This window comes from Papilio machaon, chromosome 4 (assembly GCF_912999745.1).
Source record: "Papilio machaon chromosome 4, ilPapMach1.1, whole genome shotgun sequence".
NCBI classification, from domain to species: domain Eukaryota; kingdom Metazoa; phylum Arthropoda; class Insecta; order Lepidoptera; family Papilionidae; genus Papilio; species Papilio machaon.
The window spans coordinates 7,632,658-7,649,993 of record NC_059989.1 but is presented as its reverse complement, the minus strand read 5'-3'; the positions used below and the strand labels follow the sequence as shown (position 1 = coordinate 7,649,993).

Below are 17,336 nucleotides of genomic sequence, written 5' to 3'. Positions count from 1 at the left end.
TCGGAACGGAGATGGCCCATCAAATGATAATGGATGAACAACCGAAGGGGCCTGGACAGTCGCGCGATGATATGCGCACAAGTTATCCGTACTATATATACGATATTATACACAAATATAATAAAGATACAATTGAAAAGTACAATATTATAGTGCAATTAAGTGTACTGTTGAGTTTTTTTTATTGTGTTTTGTGGAAGATGACATAAATATCGTTAATACTATATAGTGTCATATGTGTGATTAACAATCTGTTCATTAAATATTGATTTACAACTCATGCCGATCATCAAAAAAATTAATATAAAGGTATACTAGTAAACGCTAGGTTACGTTATTTATTTAGGTAAGGTTCTCTTGATTCTAACTTTGAATCCTATTTTTATTAGTGTGATACGAATTCTATGTAGATTTATTTAGTGGGTTATCACTGCTACTTAGATAAGGTATTTGGCTCGTTTCTGTAGTATTCATACATATATAACACTAACACTATTTCTTTACATTAACATTTGCATGATGAAATGTTTTTGCACACTTAATGCTTATCAATATTATGAAGTGAATGATAAACAAAGCTAATGTAACAGTACTGGTAAGAAATGGGCTAATAAATTATCCGTGTATCAAAGACGGGTGTGGCAAAATGATGCAAAACGAAATGACGCTAATTGATTCCGAATTGATGGGTTTGACAAGTTTAATGATTCGTCATAGAAGATATTAAGTTATTAACCGTGTAACACCCGAAACACCTGTATACATATTCCTATGTCTATATTTACAAATAGATAGTTTTTTGTATCGGTGTTTTGGAGCAAAGAAAATTTAGTTTACGTACAAAAGTAAATTAAACAATAAAATTAAAATAAATAATATAAAGCGAGGAAAGGAATATGGTCATTTGAATGTTTTTAGCTATTAATATTATTCAAAGTTATGTTTTGTTATACCTTTATAAAATATGTAATACGCTATTTAATAAACGATTTAATTTTATATATTATATATCTTAATTTACTTAATCTTAATATGTTTATATATTACATAAAACGTATAACTAATTATGATTAATAAACGTATTCAAGAATATCTACTGTTAAATTTTCTTTGTTCAAAAGCATAAAAATCCTTTGAAGACTTCAAAGTACTTTCCACTTAAGTAAATTCAGGTTTTTACATTCAATGGGTTTCTGAGCCCTTGATTCACAAAAATAATTTAATCATTCAGTTCTTTTAAATTTCCCCGCGGAGAGGAAAGCGATTCGTGCTCCTGGTTTGTTTTATAAACCAATAAGTTCTACAGATTAAATAACGTAATTTACCTCGAAACATATAATTGAGTGCGTGGTATTTGTTTAGGATTATATGTTTTTTCTAATGAAATTGTTAACCTTGAAAAAAATCAAGAGTGGGGAGAGTTAACATTTCTTGGCACGTTCTATCTGTTTGTTAGAAATACATTATATCTATTTACATATAATATATTGTAACCAATGAACATATAACCATATTATAAAAAGCGAGATTGACTATTTAGACGTACAAAAATATGACTATCCCAATCAATATTTCAAAAGTATTTTTCTTCGCTATTTTCGGAATTTCGTGCGAAGTGAGCGGCTAAAGCTTTTAACTTGGTCCCAGAGGCTCTCTTTAGGCAGACCCGGCTTAGTCTGTTTTTTTGACGCATTTGTATTCCCACTGCAGGAAACTGGAGAGTTCCAAAACTCGGCTAATCTATGTTCTTTTATTTTAATGTTTTACCCGACTGACAAGTGGGTTATACTTTTTTAATATATTATTCGAAATTTTAAAGTCAATTACAGCTTTTGTCAGCATATTTTATATTCATTAAGTACTAAACTAAATGAATATAACAAGGCAAATGAAAGCCCAATGGAATATATATTTAATTAAGATTTGATATCCTTTAATATTAAAATATCTCTGTTTTTCTTGTTTAGTCTTTGACACTTTTGAAAAGAGGGTTTTCTTTAACAGGACTATCGGATAACGGCCTGAACATGATCTAGTATCCTAGACTACTAGATACCTACCATTACCTCGCTAGAAAGAAGGTCGTAAGATTACAATTTGTAAAAGTAAGTAATAAAGTTTTATATTTTAACAAAACGTCTCCAATTTATTTTGTTTATTAATTTCTTCCGAGCTTTTATAATTGAGGTGAAAACATGGGATTATCCAAGAACTAAATATATGTATTTCCAGCCTTTATGATGATTAAAGTAGATAAAGACGTGCAAAAAGCGAGTAAGAAGTGAAAATGTTTTGGGTCCCTCATAAAGTGAAAAAAAAAAACGTAACATATTTTTTATTCACGCCAGTCTACTGTAGGGTTGCAATAATTAGGTCAAGTAATAGCTGATTTTTATAATAATTGTGTTCTAATAAATAATTTTTTATCACCAGATTGTCCACAATGTTGGTGCGCTGGCTCATGTTGTTATGCGTGGCGTTGTGCGCTCGGTCCGTGGTGTCTCAGGGCACGCAGCAGTGCCCTGCCTCCAACACCATCACGCCCTGCAGCTGCACCGTCAAGAAGAACGGACTCGACATACTATGCGAGTTCACTGAACAACAGCACATACAAAAGGTAACAATTTAAATGTCATAATGAAATGCATGATAACATGATTTATGTACATCTACTACGAGCGATGAAACTCTCGGTTAGTAATGTTTAATGAGCAACCGACACCATGGATTTCGAATCCACAATTGATATAAGGACGGCCTTTGTTAAACGACTAAACCATGACGCTAGGTTTTATATAGTTTTGTGGGACTTTGTTCTAATCCCAAAGCTAACAATGTGTATTATAAATGAAAAAATAAGTAAAAAATAATAGTTGTTTTTTTTTTGTTGCTCAGTTGCTTATACTTTACTTAAATATTCAAGTGTTTAAATGCAATATACATGAGTAGCTAGGCTATTAGTATTAGTTTAATTTTGATTACCAAATACATATTTATACGTCACATATAAAATGTAATAAATATGTATATTCCAACGGTAAATATAACATCGTTGAATATGTAGCGAAGATTGTTAACTTTATTTTATTTCCAGGCAATGAACACGCTACGATCAAAGCCGATGATAATATTCTATCTGAAACTCCGACACAACAATTTAGCGAAGCTTCCTTCATACATTTTTCTGGGGCTTGATATACGTCACCTTACAGTACACAACAGTAGCTTGGCCGTTATTGAGGACTCCTCGCTCAGCTCCATTGGTAAATATCACATTTCACGTAAAAAAATAAAAGTCCAAAATTTTAAATTTAAAAAAAAGATAGCCATATTTTATGGCTATGTTAATAACAATACAACTCAAGTAACTATTTTGCGAACATATAAAATATATGTATATTATGTTTTAGGCAGTGAATACATTGATGTTTCAAATTACAGGCAACAAGTTGACGCAACTCGACGTTTCCCAAAACAGTCTGGCGACTATACCAACATCGTCGTTTACACATCTCAATCATCTACTGATACTCAATATGAATCACAATAAGGTAACTTCTTTAATTCTCTAACAGTGGTATAATTAATATTTGCTCGACTAAAGATAGATCTCACAGTTCTGACAAAAATCATTTTTATTTATGAAATTTCTTTAGAAATATATTTCGATATGCTTGTCTATAGTTGCGTTAGGATTTTAACTATAACAACTCTTAGAAATTAGGTGATGTAGTAAATGGAGATTACTTTATACTAAGTTATGAGAACCTATCCGCTATAAAGCTCTTGTTTTATCCCTTTTTCTTATTTCGTGAAATCATAAGTAGTAGGATGTTGAATATTTTTAATATGTTTAGTAACAAGCTAGCATAAAAATAGTAAATCGAAAACTTACAAATTACATACTTATTTCTTTTGGCCATATACCTCTATTGTGGCCAGACTTTGCAATTTAAGTGCATAACTAAGTTCAGTAAAAATCAGAACAATTTTCTATGTGACTTATGTTACCCAGTCACGAAGTTATTTGAAAGAATTTGAATATGTAATTATGTATATCTCGACCAACTGTCTGTGACCTACTTACAACTTTCGTGTGGTGTTTCTCTTATGGTAATAATACAAAGATAAGATAGAAGTTTCAAGTCCTTTTTATTATACATCAGTTTTGTATAAAAAGACTATAAAAGATATGATGGAGCTGGAGATGTTATACTAAGTCTTTTATTTACTATATAGGCTAATCTAAATTTGCTTACCATTCATTTTAATTATTTCAAGTAATTGTAATATCTAATATTATAATTCTTTTAAAATTAAATATGTTTATTTGTCTAGGTAACTGCGGTACATAACAGAGCTTTTATTGGTCTTGATACATTAGAGATATTAACTCTATATGAAAACAGAATATCAGTTGTAGATGCTGAAGCTTTTAAAGGCCTGGAAAAGTAAGTACTTTAAACGACTACGTTGTGGCAAATTGAATTGCACTCGATACAGTCAGTCACCTTACAGTTCAATTACCTTCTCCTTTGTTATTTTTGACACTTTTTTACATTAAAAGATGGAAAATGAGGAAAAGGCCACCTGATATCGCTGAAATAGCGAAGTGACACGTGCCGATATCGAATATCTGCAAGAAGTTAGTATGTTGCAGATACGTTGCCTATCTATAAAGAAGGGAACGCACATTAAAAGGATTCTCTTTTAAAATATTAAAGGACATCTCCTTGATTAGGAAGGGTTTAGAATTAGCCTACGGGATATTTTTAAATTTATTTATCACTGATAATTGCTAAATGATTGTAAACCTCTAATGTAACTAATATTAAAATATATCTTACAAATTTCATTTGTACAGAAAGCTCAAAAGATTAAACATTGGCGGTAATGAATTGACAGCTGTACCACAAAAAGCATTAGCTTTATTGGAAAATTTGAAAAAGTTAGAGATGCAGGAAAACAGGATTACTTCAATCTCGGAGGGTGATTTTGCAGGTGCGTATTTTTCTAATTAACTTTATAAGAATAGAGCTGTTATGTTTCTTTTATTCTTATTTTCTTGTATTCTTATTTTCTCTAGTCATAACACAACATAACATGATGATTCTTCTTCTTGTCCTTTTTGTCACTTTTAATACCTAATTAAGTTTGTGAATCTTTAACTAAAAAATAATTTAATGTAATTTTTTAATGTAACTGTATAAACATTGTTCTCAGGCTTACGAAACTTAGATTCTCTAGGATTGGCTCATAACCAACTAAGAGAAGTACCAGCACAGGTTTTCTCTCATTTAACATTTCTAAACTCTTTGGAATTGGAAGGGAATCAAATACAAAGGATCGATGAAAAAGCATTCGCTGGTCTTGAAGGTAAAAATCATAACTCTACTGCCGTAACACCTCCCTCTCTCTTAGATATAACTATAAGTTCTCAATAAGTTTCGTGCAATTGTTCCGGTAGTGAAAAGTCATCATTACATGATAAATATTTCAACAATAATGTTATTTAATTAATTGTAAGTTTTATCAATTTATCTCTTTTTACAGAAAATCTACAATATCTTCGTCTTGGTGATAATCGTCTTCATGACATTCCCTCGGAAGCTCTACGTCCATTACATCGACTACGGCATTTGGACTTGCGATCAAATAACATCACGTATATAAGTGAAGACGCGTTTACTGGATACGGTGACTCTATAACATTCCTGAATTTACAAAAGAACATGTGAGTAACTTTACATTGTGTTTGATGTTGCATCTCTTACTCGTTTTTCAAATACTGGTCCTTTGATTCAGTTAGGAAATATATTATTATAAATTGTTTTAAGTGAGAAAGACTTGTTTAATGACATATTTACTTGTATTATGTTAAAAAATTAACAGATGTTCAAATCAGTTTTATAAAGTGGTAATAATAATCATATTTTGTATTAAATTTTATAAGTTCAATTTATATTTCATCAGCATCATTAAGATTATTAAATAACATTCTTATTAAGCGTCAAGTTACTCGGCTTAAACTCTATTCAGAATTACAATATAACTTTAGTCAAAATTAAATTGTGTTCAAAGTCGTGTTATTGTTTTTAAATTGAATTTCGTTACAATTTTACGATCCATGAAGCAGACGGGCGAAGGGTTAACGTTAATTAAAAATTTACCCTAATTGGACTTGTTTTTGGACGTGTCTTTTAATTTATTTGCCTGATTAATCGTAATATCTAAATTAAATAGTATATGTAATACGTACTATATAATATGTGATATAATTTTATTTGTGAATAGGATTCATCAGTTGCCCACAATGGGCTTCGATAATCTCAACTCTCTGGAGACACTCAATCTACAGAACAACAAACTCCAACATATTCCCGAAGAGATAATGGAACCGATATTGGATACTCTACGAGTTGTTGATATTATGGGTAATTACAGATTAATTATATTTAACAAAGCTAATGGAACAGTAAATGTACTATACGACTAGTTTTACATCTACCTAATATTAAACAAATGAATATTTAATTTAATTCTAAATAATATGCACTTAATCCCACAACCCATTAGGGGATAACCCAAGAATCTCCTTCATCCCGGGGTGATTTCGAGCCAGTCTTGGATTTCAAGCTCTCGCTACTTTTTCACCTCACTTTTGTAGCGGTAACTGGGTTGATAGTACTTACGCCTAGTCTTAGTCAAAAATGAAGCTGTTTCTGTTGAGTTAAAAATTTCCGTGTATTTTAGATAACCCATTAATTTGCGACTGCGAGTTGGCGTGGTATGAAGCGTGGCTCTCTGGTCTCAGAGACAGAGACGACGAGATGATGCAGAAGAAGCGGACCGTCTGCACCATGGTCAATGAGCACCGAGAATATAGCGTCGCCAAAATGCCCCTAGAGAAGATGAGCTGTAAAAGGAAACCACCGTACGGCCGACCCTCAGGCGCAACCAAAACTAAACCAATAATAGCGACAAACGCGTTACTCATCATCGCCGCTAGATGGCTCTAGATTTAAAACTGTTAAATACCAAAGTGATTTAAATTAACCCTTTTAATTTAACGCGAAACGTACATTATGCTAGCTGTGGCCGGATAGCTAAATGATACGTATTCGCTTTTATGTATTAGTTGAAAAAACTTTATAACGTGATGAATTTGTGCAATAAACTACGATACATATCAATTTTGGGCTGAGTAGATCAAAATTAGTAATATTTGGGAGCGAGTAAATTGTGATAAGAGAAAGTTATAACGGATGTTTTCTTAAAGAGCCGTGTAAGTTAGTGTTATACACTAAATATAAATCGTTTACAACAGGTATGCCTTATTGTAGTTATGCACCTAAGAGCGCAGACCGAATCTAATAAAACAACTACATTTAAGAGTTAAAAGGCAATAAAAACTCTTTACTGATTAATTGGAAATGAAAGTATTAACGCTGCTAATATCTAAAATCTTAACAACTTAAGCACAATTGTTTCTTATTTAAATATTATACCTTAAATAATCTAAAACAAACTCGTAATATTTTTTTATCATTTACTCCTTACCTTTGTAACGTATTTGTATCTACATGTACTAAAGCTTTTGCGCGTTTACCATGTTGACTATTACAATATTGACATTATTTATAATTCTAGACTTCTAAGCACTTGGGGTTCGATGACTATTTATATTCATGTATTTAAAAGTTCTAAAGAAAACATTATAATATGTGTCATACTTATAGAGTTTCCCTTCGTAATGCTACCTCTTTTTAGAATGTTATAATTTAGCTTTATTATGCAAAAAGTCATTTTAATATGGAGCCTCTGAATGTTCGATTTTGTGTAGTTTACAAGTATAGTCAAATAAGTGTTAGAGTACATTATTGAATAAAATATGTTGTTATTACAATTAGAGTGTTCAATACTCGATTGCGGTAAATCTCAAAACCTCTGTCGAGTCTAATTTTATTTACGTTATCATTTCGTATTTTAATCTCCAGCTTTTATTAAATTAAATTTTTTGTTGTTCTTTTTCAAGTTGCTCATGAATACAATTTTAATTTCTTTAGAGAAATAGTATTATATTAATAATTATAGAATAATAATAAATGTGACTTTAAACATAATTTGCCGATGTTTTAGCATGAGTATATTTTTAAAATAATCGTAAGCTATTTTTCTGTTCATGTGAAGATATTTCTCTACATTCATTGCTATTAATTTTCTTAAGGCTGTATTAAGTGTATACTGAAATGTATGTGAAACAGAACTTATTCACGTGATAAATTGAAACATAAAACATATCCCTTTAGTCTGATGTAAGTCGTATATTATAAGTATATTGTTGTTAAAATATATACATACACGTTTAGCATATATGTCGATCTTCGCTAATATTTGAGATTTCAATATATATATACACGTTTAGCGTATATGTCGATGTCTTCGCTAATATTTCAGGTTTCAATTTACGATGTTTAATATATCAGTATTATGTATTACATAATCGTGTAATATTGAAAAAATAAATGTGTATCGTGTGAAAGACGCGAGATTGAATATCCCTTTGTGGGTTATATTCATTTTCACACGTTGAACACATTTATAAATATATTTCGATGTAGTGTATAATAAGTAAACAATTCTACGAACGTTATTTTTAAAATAATCGATTAGTTATAATGAATTTTACTAATTACTTCTATTTTGCTTTGAGCTGATTAAACAAATCTACTAATGGTATTTAAAAATAGTTGAATGTTGTTGCATTTTAAATTCATAATTTTTTTTTTGTAGGATATCAGAGTCGAGATAACCTGATTAGTTAAGATGAATTTTACTATTAAGCTATTTACTACTTTGTCTTTATCGATGTTATAATTGTTGTACCACGTAAATTTAAAACATTTGAAGCCTAAGATCTGATGCAAGATAGGCAGTGAAAATGGAAAAGCAATGATTCTACAATTTCAACTAACTGTATCTCTCTGTAATCCATTAAGGTAGATACCGCATCTACAATCTTCTCTTATTACGGGTGGCTGTTCGTCCCTTTGTCATCTGGAATAATTATAAAAAAAATTAGACAACGTCTGCTATTGTATGGCAATGGTAATTAAAAGCGATTTCTTTTTATCTACAATAGGAAGGAAGGCGAGACAATCAAGTGATCCGAGGAACCAATTTCAAACATATCGATATCGTGAGAAAAATATTGTTAACGATTTAGAGCTGTTTATTTGCTCTACTTTTCAAAATTTGCATATCAATTTAGAGTAGTGTGTTGTAATTGAATATATGTATTTGATGTTGTCGACTAAATATATATATTTATAATATATATGCTGTTAAAGAAGTTAATCGATCTATTATATTATAAAATGTGTGTATGGAATTACATTAGTCTTGTATAAGATTCAATTTCGTGTATGAAATTGAAATATATATAAAAATATGACTCTAACACATGTAAATACACTGGTTTTTCTGATTATCCTGGATTCTATATATTTCTTCAAGTATTCATAAAGTTAATCAGTTTAGAGTCACATTTATTATAATTATGTAGTTCCGATACTAACGATACATTTTTCCTGTAAAGATTGTTTTCAATTTTGATTTAAAATAAAAATGAAAATGAATAATGCATTGAGTTTTTTTAAATTATCAACTATACAGTAACTATATAGTAGCTCTAGCTGTAGCCGGTCACTCCGTCCGTGTGTAAAATTTATACACACAATTAACATATTCGTATCTATAAGAATGTATGAGATACAATACGATATGTTCTCAAGATTAAAGTTTAATACTAATACAAGCATAGAATATCCTCACTCTAAATAAAGTTGAAAACATTTTGGGGAATGTAAATGAATAATATAAATACTACAGAGCTTCCTTTATCGTAGTTCGGGTTGAGTTGACCGGATAAAATTAATTAATCAGGTTTAATTGCTCTATTTCAAAAGCATGGGCCCGGGAAACCCTGTTTAGTAAATCAAATTACGCAAAAGTTAAGCAATCTCAATCTGACGAATAAACTGTGAGAATTAAAATTGAAAACGAGAAACTTGATACATCTGAAAGTTTTAAAATTTACTATAAATAGAAGCAATGAAATAATTTTTAAGTAAATAACTAGATCTTTACTTCATTTTCATATTTAAATTGCGACATTTTGACATCGGGCTATGCTAAAAATTTATTTATTTAATTTCGTTTGTTTTCCTATAGAATTGACAATAGGAATATCGAGACTTAGAAAAGTCTGAATGTATGCTTTAAAAACAATGAATCTTTATCACAAAATCCCTAATAAATCCTTATCTATATAAATAAGTATGTAATGTAGAGAACAAACCCGCTGATCACATCGTAATGAAACAACGTAGGATGTTCTGAGGATGTTTGTGCCCAAAAAACACTTTTTTTATAATGCTATATTGTGATAAATCTTACTTCCTACTAATATTATAAATGCGAATGATTAGATGGATGGATGTTTGTTTTAATGTTTCTCCGGAACGCCTAAACAGATTCTTAAGTAATTTGGCACAGATGTAGAATATAATATGGAAGAATATATAGGCTACTTATTGATTGCGGACGGAGTCGCGGGTAACAGCTATTTGACATAATTTTGAGGTTATGTATTTCTTACTTTACACCGCATATCAAAGCTTGCTGGTTTCAGCGAGCGAGTAATTTATAAAAATGTAGTAAGTTTTACAAAATGTTATAAGAATCTGAGTAATTTATCATGTGAGTTAGTTACAATAATCCCGTGAGCGATAAAATTCGATTAACGCAATAAAAAGTACTCTACTCGACTTCTTACTGCAATACTTAACTTGTCTCATAAACTTTCTTTTATGGTTAGAAATAATTCCATTCACAACTTTTAACACCCTATAAAAGTAACAAGATTGTTCAGTTGATAACATAAAAATGTCTTACTGCTCCTGATATAAAAAAGTAAAGTTTTACAAGATAAAAAGATTTCTTTATGGTTTAAGAGACTTAAGTTTGCTTCGCTACTTTTATTTTTTGAAAGTATTCTTGCGATAACTAGGAATAAACTGTTTTTATTTGTGGCAGTCAACAGGATTGGTATGGTATTTGTAAGATCAAGAGTAATTTAAACACTAAATTAATTCATCAGTGCTTAGAGCTCCAAGCTTGTTCCAGCATATCTTTGAGGACATAACTCGAATATCAGGAATTGAATCCACGGCTGTATCGGTAGACCACATCTCTAACAATTATGCTTATTAAACTCCTTACGTGAGCCATTTTTTTTGGGTTTGATTTGATAATGTTAGCATTTTGTACTTACGTTAGAAAGACAAATGAATATTATGCGAAGTTAACTCCGTAAATTGATACATATGACGCAACATATAGGAATTTTGTGTCAATGACTGATACGAAACTTGAACTTTGAATTTCAACACACCAATTACTCTTGCTCTGTGGAGTAATTTAATTCGGTGGTGAAACTCCACAAATTTGCATTTAGATTTTCGGTTGTCATCGATAAAAGCCGCAACTGAATAGTTAATAAGCTGGTGATATACGAGTATGTTTTTATTTAACCTTAGAACTTCCCTGATGATATATTAAAATAAAAATTTATTGGTTCTCAATTTTTTTTAGAGAGAATGAGAGTAATTTTAGTATAATGTTATGAATTTTTGAGCAGTGAAAACTCACGTTAAAACTTCTATTTACATTTTTTGACTAAATTGGTAACTGATTTAAAAAATTGAGAACTAAAATTAAAATATAAATATTATAATTGACATTCTCTACTTAATTTTTCAGAAGGAAAGCAGAATTATAATGAAAATTTACATATTCTCAGGGACACTTGTCTTTCTTGGGACATATGAAGCTATTATTGGATTTATCACTGCAATTATTATATTGGTAGTCGAAATACTCGACAAAACAAATATCCACAATAACGCCCTTTAATAACGCGCGTGCAAAATACCGTGGTTTTAATTTCGTTCGAATTTCCATCCAATATATTTGTGCAGGTACTACTCGCGCCGCGGCTTTAATAACATTTTGGAGGCCATGATGGCAAAATTTACAATTTGCCTAAATTATCGTGGAAATACATTTTCATTTCGTTACTATTGGTTTTGGCTAATATTGGAAATAATTTTAACCGGTGATATTTCATGAAACTATTTTTTATTATGATTAAATTATTATCCTTATTATAATTTTAACTACCAAGTGATGTAGAAATAGCAAATATCACTTAAAATCCAATATATCTGCGATGTCTTCTTGTAAAAGCATGCTACGATTGTAATGTCTGTATGTTCATCGAAAAGAAAATTTTGTTACGTTAATTACAACCAAAAAAAATAAGTGTTTTTGTCTTTCTGTTTGTTTGTTCCAGACTTTCATGGGAAAGTATCATGCATATGCCGGAATATTGGGAATATTGTGGGACTTCGCCAGCACAGAAATAAAAATTTCTGTGCTGGCGAAGTCGCGGGTGACCGCTAGTTGTACATAAGTGTACAAAATAGCCACAATTTTCTCATAAATGCATTTAGATTACCGATAAACATATCCTCGTAATTTAGGAAAGTATCGAAAGTCCATATTTGCAAAAACAGCACATACTAATTTATGAGATAAAGATAATTGATTTTTCATTAAATTTACAGGAAATGTTAAATCAAATCTATATATATATATATATATATATATATATATATATATATATATATATATATATAAAAGAAAGTCGTGTTAGTTTCACTATTTATAACTGCAGAATCGATTTGACTGAAAATTGGTGGGCAGGTAGCTTAGAACCAGGAAATGGACATAGGATAATTTTTACCCTGTTTTCTATTTTTAATTCCGCGCGGACGGAGTCGCGGGTAAAAGCTAGTTATGAATAAACAAATAAAACAGATGTCGAAGTTAATACGAATTGCTAGTGCATTTGTAATAGATCAGAACCAGACAGTTAATATTTTGTACTTATGTATGTACCTATATATGTATAACCGTAGAGTTTCACTGCTGTGGCACTTGTATTAATGCATATTGTCACCCCTTTCGTTCTCTTTGACAAAACAGAGACAATAATACGTATCAATACCAGTGTTACCGCAGTTGGTAAATCTCATGCGCTGTAACGCAATATTAACCTTTTTTAGCTAATCTGTCATCCATTACACTTTCGATATAACTTTATTGTCACAATTTATCAGTGATACCGATTAGTGGAAAGGACGATTGGCCATATCAGTTCATTTTCACTGTCAAGAGCTTTATTAAGCGCCAGACTCAACAGTTGTACGATACTTGCTAACTAAATCCGAAAAAACACAATACTGGAAATAGGTTTTTATTATGCAAATCGTTCGGAGAGATTTCAACGAAAAACGAAACTCAACTTTGTCATCTTTTGTAAGGTAAGTAATTTTACGAGTATTATAAATTCTCTCAAGCACCATAATTTATTGAGTCCTTTGTTTTGGCAAGAAAATGACCATCTAGGTAATCGGTTCTTTTTCATACAATTTACATTTTACATTATGATATGATAAATGAAAGTAAATTGACTTAAATATGATAAACTAGTTTTTACCCGCGACTCCGTCCGCGCGGAATAAAAAAAATAGAAAACGGGGTAAAAATTATCCTATGTCCGTTTCCTGGTTCTAAGCTACCTGCCCACCAATTTTCAGTCGAATCGATTCAGCCGTTCTTGAGTTATAAATAGTGTAACTAACACGACTTTCTTTTATATATATAGATAGATATACTTTTATTTTTTAACTTTTTATTATTTTTTCTTCTTTTCTGACGTTGCCAGACTAATATGAAGACTAATATACCAACCTTAATTCAGAATGTTATTATGAAAAAAATTTTTATTAACTGACTTCATTACTTATAAAAATATATCTTATTTTAGGAATACATCATGCAGTCGTGGCTGGTTGCGACTAGTTGTTCAAATTACATTCGGTTTTATCACAGTGGTCAGTTTTATTCTGATAGTCCTTATGGCGTTTCGTGGTGTAATAAAAAGGCCTCCGTCAAATAATAACCGCTGTAAAGCAGACAGTTGCAGAGTGGTGTGCTATAATGCACCTTATTACAACAGTTACGAAGAAGACATTATTAATACTGCAATAGTAAGTAATTTATTAAAGACACTAATGTTATTGAAAAAATAAAAATAAATTGAAGTAATCTTGGTTTCTTACAGGATACGGAATCGAACTGCGAAAGAATGTTTTTGATGCTCAAAAATCCTATGTTTGTTAATTGTACGTTACCATTGAATTGGTTATCTAGTTTGCGATCTAATATACGATCATTAACTATTATCGGAGGAAACCTCAAACATATACCGCCCAACGCATTTATCAGTACTTTCGCTACCAATGTTAGGACTCTGTCTCTCGAAGATGTAACATTAACCAATTGGTTTCCAGAAACTTTTATAGGTCTGTCAAATATTCAAGAGCTATTAATTAAAAATACCACACTATTAACTATTCACTCCGGTGCATTAAAAACAATCGACGATACTTTAATAACTTTAGATATCAAAGCCACTAATGTATGGGATCCCATAAACGTAACCGGTACAGCTAATCCTGAGAAACTGGCTACTGTAGATTTTTCTAAAAATATATTTACAGATATACTGAACAAGAACAGCTTTTCGCGATTACAAAATTGTAAAATACTATATTTAAATTCATGTAAAATCTCTGTAATTGCTAACGGCACATTTGATCATTTGATAAACATAGAAATTTTGTTTCTTAACAATAATTTTATCCATACCGTAGCTGATGGTTTATTTAGTCAAATGCTAACTCTAAAACATAAACCAAGGATTAATTTACAAGACAATCCCTGGAGATGTGAATGTACGATAAATGAGTTACGGAAATTGCACGAGCACGATCTGTTGATTGTAGAACCATCATGTTACTATCCCAAGGAAGTTCAAGGATTAACATTTTCCGAATTTGAAAATTATTGTTCATCCAATGATTCACAAACACAAGTTATCATTCCAGATATAAACGATAATAAAAACTTTAATAGGAGCTATCAGACGTTAAATATTGAGAATGAAGTATCATGCGATTATGACAGCGATGTGGACAACGAAATAACACCTTTAATTTCGACCTCTAATGAATATCGTTGTTCAGGATTCAGAGCTCAGAATTACAAATTAATCCCGACGGGTTCAAATAGCTTATGCGATCTATTTTCGACAGACAACAAATGGCTTAAACCTGTATTTTATTCGAGAATTCAACCAAATTCAGTTATTGAAATATCTTCACACGGACCTTCTAACTATGGCTTACTGTGGTATAGGGCAAACTGTCCGCGAGAAATATACTGCGTTTCCAGTTTACCGCAAGTGCTGAGAATTTTTAACGTAAATAATAACAATAATTACATATTTTGCCGGTTTTATAACAGAACAGTACTGACTGATGAATGTGTAGTTTATGATTTTTCAAAATCTGAGCAACCGTATCGAAGAAAATCTATATTCTTGTTGTGTATGATAACAGCTATCGTTTGTCTGTCATTCGGTGCACTTGTAGTTTACGGACTTATTCGTAAAAATCCTGGACTACTGAAAGGAAGCAAAAGAGTTCTCTTTGTGAAACATAAGCAAGTTGATGCGTTGGTGCTTCCACCTAAAGTGCCTTTGAGAAGCAATCAAATGAAAGAAACTCATTTTTCAAAGAGAGGTAATAGGAATATATTTATAATGTCCCCTGATTTGAATAATTTACCCATGAAATTTACAAGAATGAATTCGACGAGAAGCACCAACAGCAGTAACCCCAGTTACATTTCGGCGATACAACCGAGTGAGGATCAACTAGCACAATGGCGGTTAAAGCATTATTTGGAAGAACAGTCTACCGTACATTCCCCTGATTCCTGCACGTCGTCAATTTCTTGGATTTATGACGCTGATCCTAAACCGTATTTTTCACTTGATTCTAAAGAGCCGACATATGACATTGTTAAAAAGATTTGATCGCTCTGAATATTTTCATTTTTATTTATCGACACACATTTTGGCAGGTCTTACCCTTAATATTACATTCATAATTTACGTATTATTTAAAAATGTGCATTTGGTAAATGGTTTTCCAACATCTCATTACATAGACTATTATGTAATAATGTTTATTTGTTGAGTACATCTTCTCATTAAATTATGCATATTTAACATTTATTTAACAAAATATACGTATGCGGGAAAAACTAATATTTGTTTCAATATTACTTTCTTTAAATTTGCAAAATTATTTCGTAGTTTAAATAAATCAATGAAAAAGCATAATATCTATGCAATTATGTAACGTAAGTAGTTATGCATGAGACATTTGTTCAAGTCGCACATGTGACAGTCACAATCCTCGGCCACCGGTACATTGTCACAACGAGAACGACATGATACCCTCATAATGCTAATACAGCTGTTTGAGACGTTTGAGCTAAACTTATACAAGTATTATCTTAACCACTACTCATATTCACGGCTTTTATTACGCATAGTAAAACAGCTATATGTTTTATTTTCCTGCAGTGTATTCTAGACTAAAAATAATTTGGTTTCGGTGAGTTCCTTTGAGATGTAGTTTTGATGAGCCCATTCTTTTATAACAACCCTGTTTCTTCCTAGAGTAGGCTTAAAAACTATTTTTAATTTGTAACAATCATGTCAGAAATTGTATGGCCATTAGAACAGTAAAAATTGCTGGAAAAACTGCAGATCTTAAGCTATGGCGTTAGCGTATGGGATTGAAAGATTTTATAATGAAGGTCGCATACGGTTTGATACATCAGAATTGCGGGAATCCATTTAATAATGGTGGCAGGGGTTTAATCTTGGACTGGTCAATAGTAGGGGCAGGTAATAAGCAAGCAAATATATTCGTAGAAGTGAATAAAACGAAAGGAAATTAAGAACTAGTTACAGTTTTGCTTTTAAGACTTTTCTCACAACGTTCGATATAATAATAACTAAGGGATAGCACCTAATTTGATTTAAGAAATTGCACTTTTATAGCTATTGTTTACCTGATGTTACAGAAATTATTTACTTCAAAAGAGAAGTTTTGACGCCAACAATAGTTGGAAACGAACTACAATTTTATTGGCGCACTCTTCAGTTTTCCGGTGGAGCGAACAATGCATTTGGCAGTGGCATTCTTACGACAGACGGCTGCTATTTTATACTATAACATATGACAGGAGAAACAAAAGTTGATAGTAAACACGTAATATGGTAGTCGAAA

The 17,336-nt window shown here is 31.1% G+C and overlaps 2 protein-coding genes across 2 annotated transcripts in view; both read left to right on the top strand.

Annotated features, from left to right (window-relative positions):
• The window catches only part of LOC106720206 (insulin-like growth factor-binding protein complex acid labile subunit), a 62,129-nt gene extending 54,610 nt beyond the window's left edge, over nucleotides 1-7,519 (top strand). Inside the window, exons 2-11 of the mRNA XM_014514794.2 lie at nucleotides 2,005-2,105; nucleotides 2,434-2,617; nucleotides 3,095-3,263; nucleotides 3,442-3,551; nucleotides 4,339-4,451; nucleotides 4,865-5,001; nucleotides 5,224-5,376; nucleotides 5,554-5,734; nucleotides 6,295-6,434; nucleotides 6,754-7,519. Of these exons, the coding sequence (XP_014370280.2) occupies nucleotides 2,444-2,617; nucleotides 3,095-3,263; nucleotides 3,442-3,551; nucleotides 4,339-4,451; nucleotides 4,865-5,001; nucleotides 5,224-5,376; nucleotides 5,554-5,734; nucleotides 6,295-6,434; nucleotides 6,754-7,019 (1,443 nt within the window). The 5' untranslated portion in view covers nucleotides 2,005-2,105; nucleotides 2,434-2,443 and the 3' untranslated portion in view covers nucleotides 7,020-7,519. The remainder of the gene's footprint in view (nucleotides 1-2,004; nucleotides 2,106-2,433; nucleotides 2,618-3,094; nucleotides 3,264-3,441; nucleotides 3,552-4,338; nucleotides 4,452-4,864; nucleotides 5,002-5,223; nucleotides 5,377-5,553; nucleotides 5,735-6,294; nucleotides 6,435-6,753) is intronic.
• Nucleotides 7,520-14,236: 6,717 nt separating this feature from the next.
• On the top strand, nucleotides 14,237-16,117 carry LOC106720181 (the record flags this gene model as incomplete). The annotated part of the gene is made up of 1 exon (XM_014514766.2): nucleotides 14,237-16,117. A coding segment is annotated over one exon (1,833 nt), but the record flags the coding sequence as incomplete, so codon positions are not given.
• Between the last annotated feature and the right edge of the window lie 1,219 nt (nucleotides 16,118-17,336).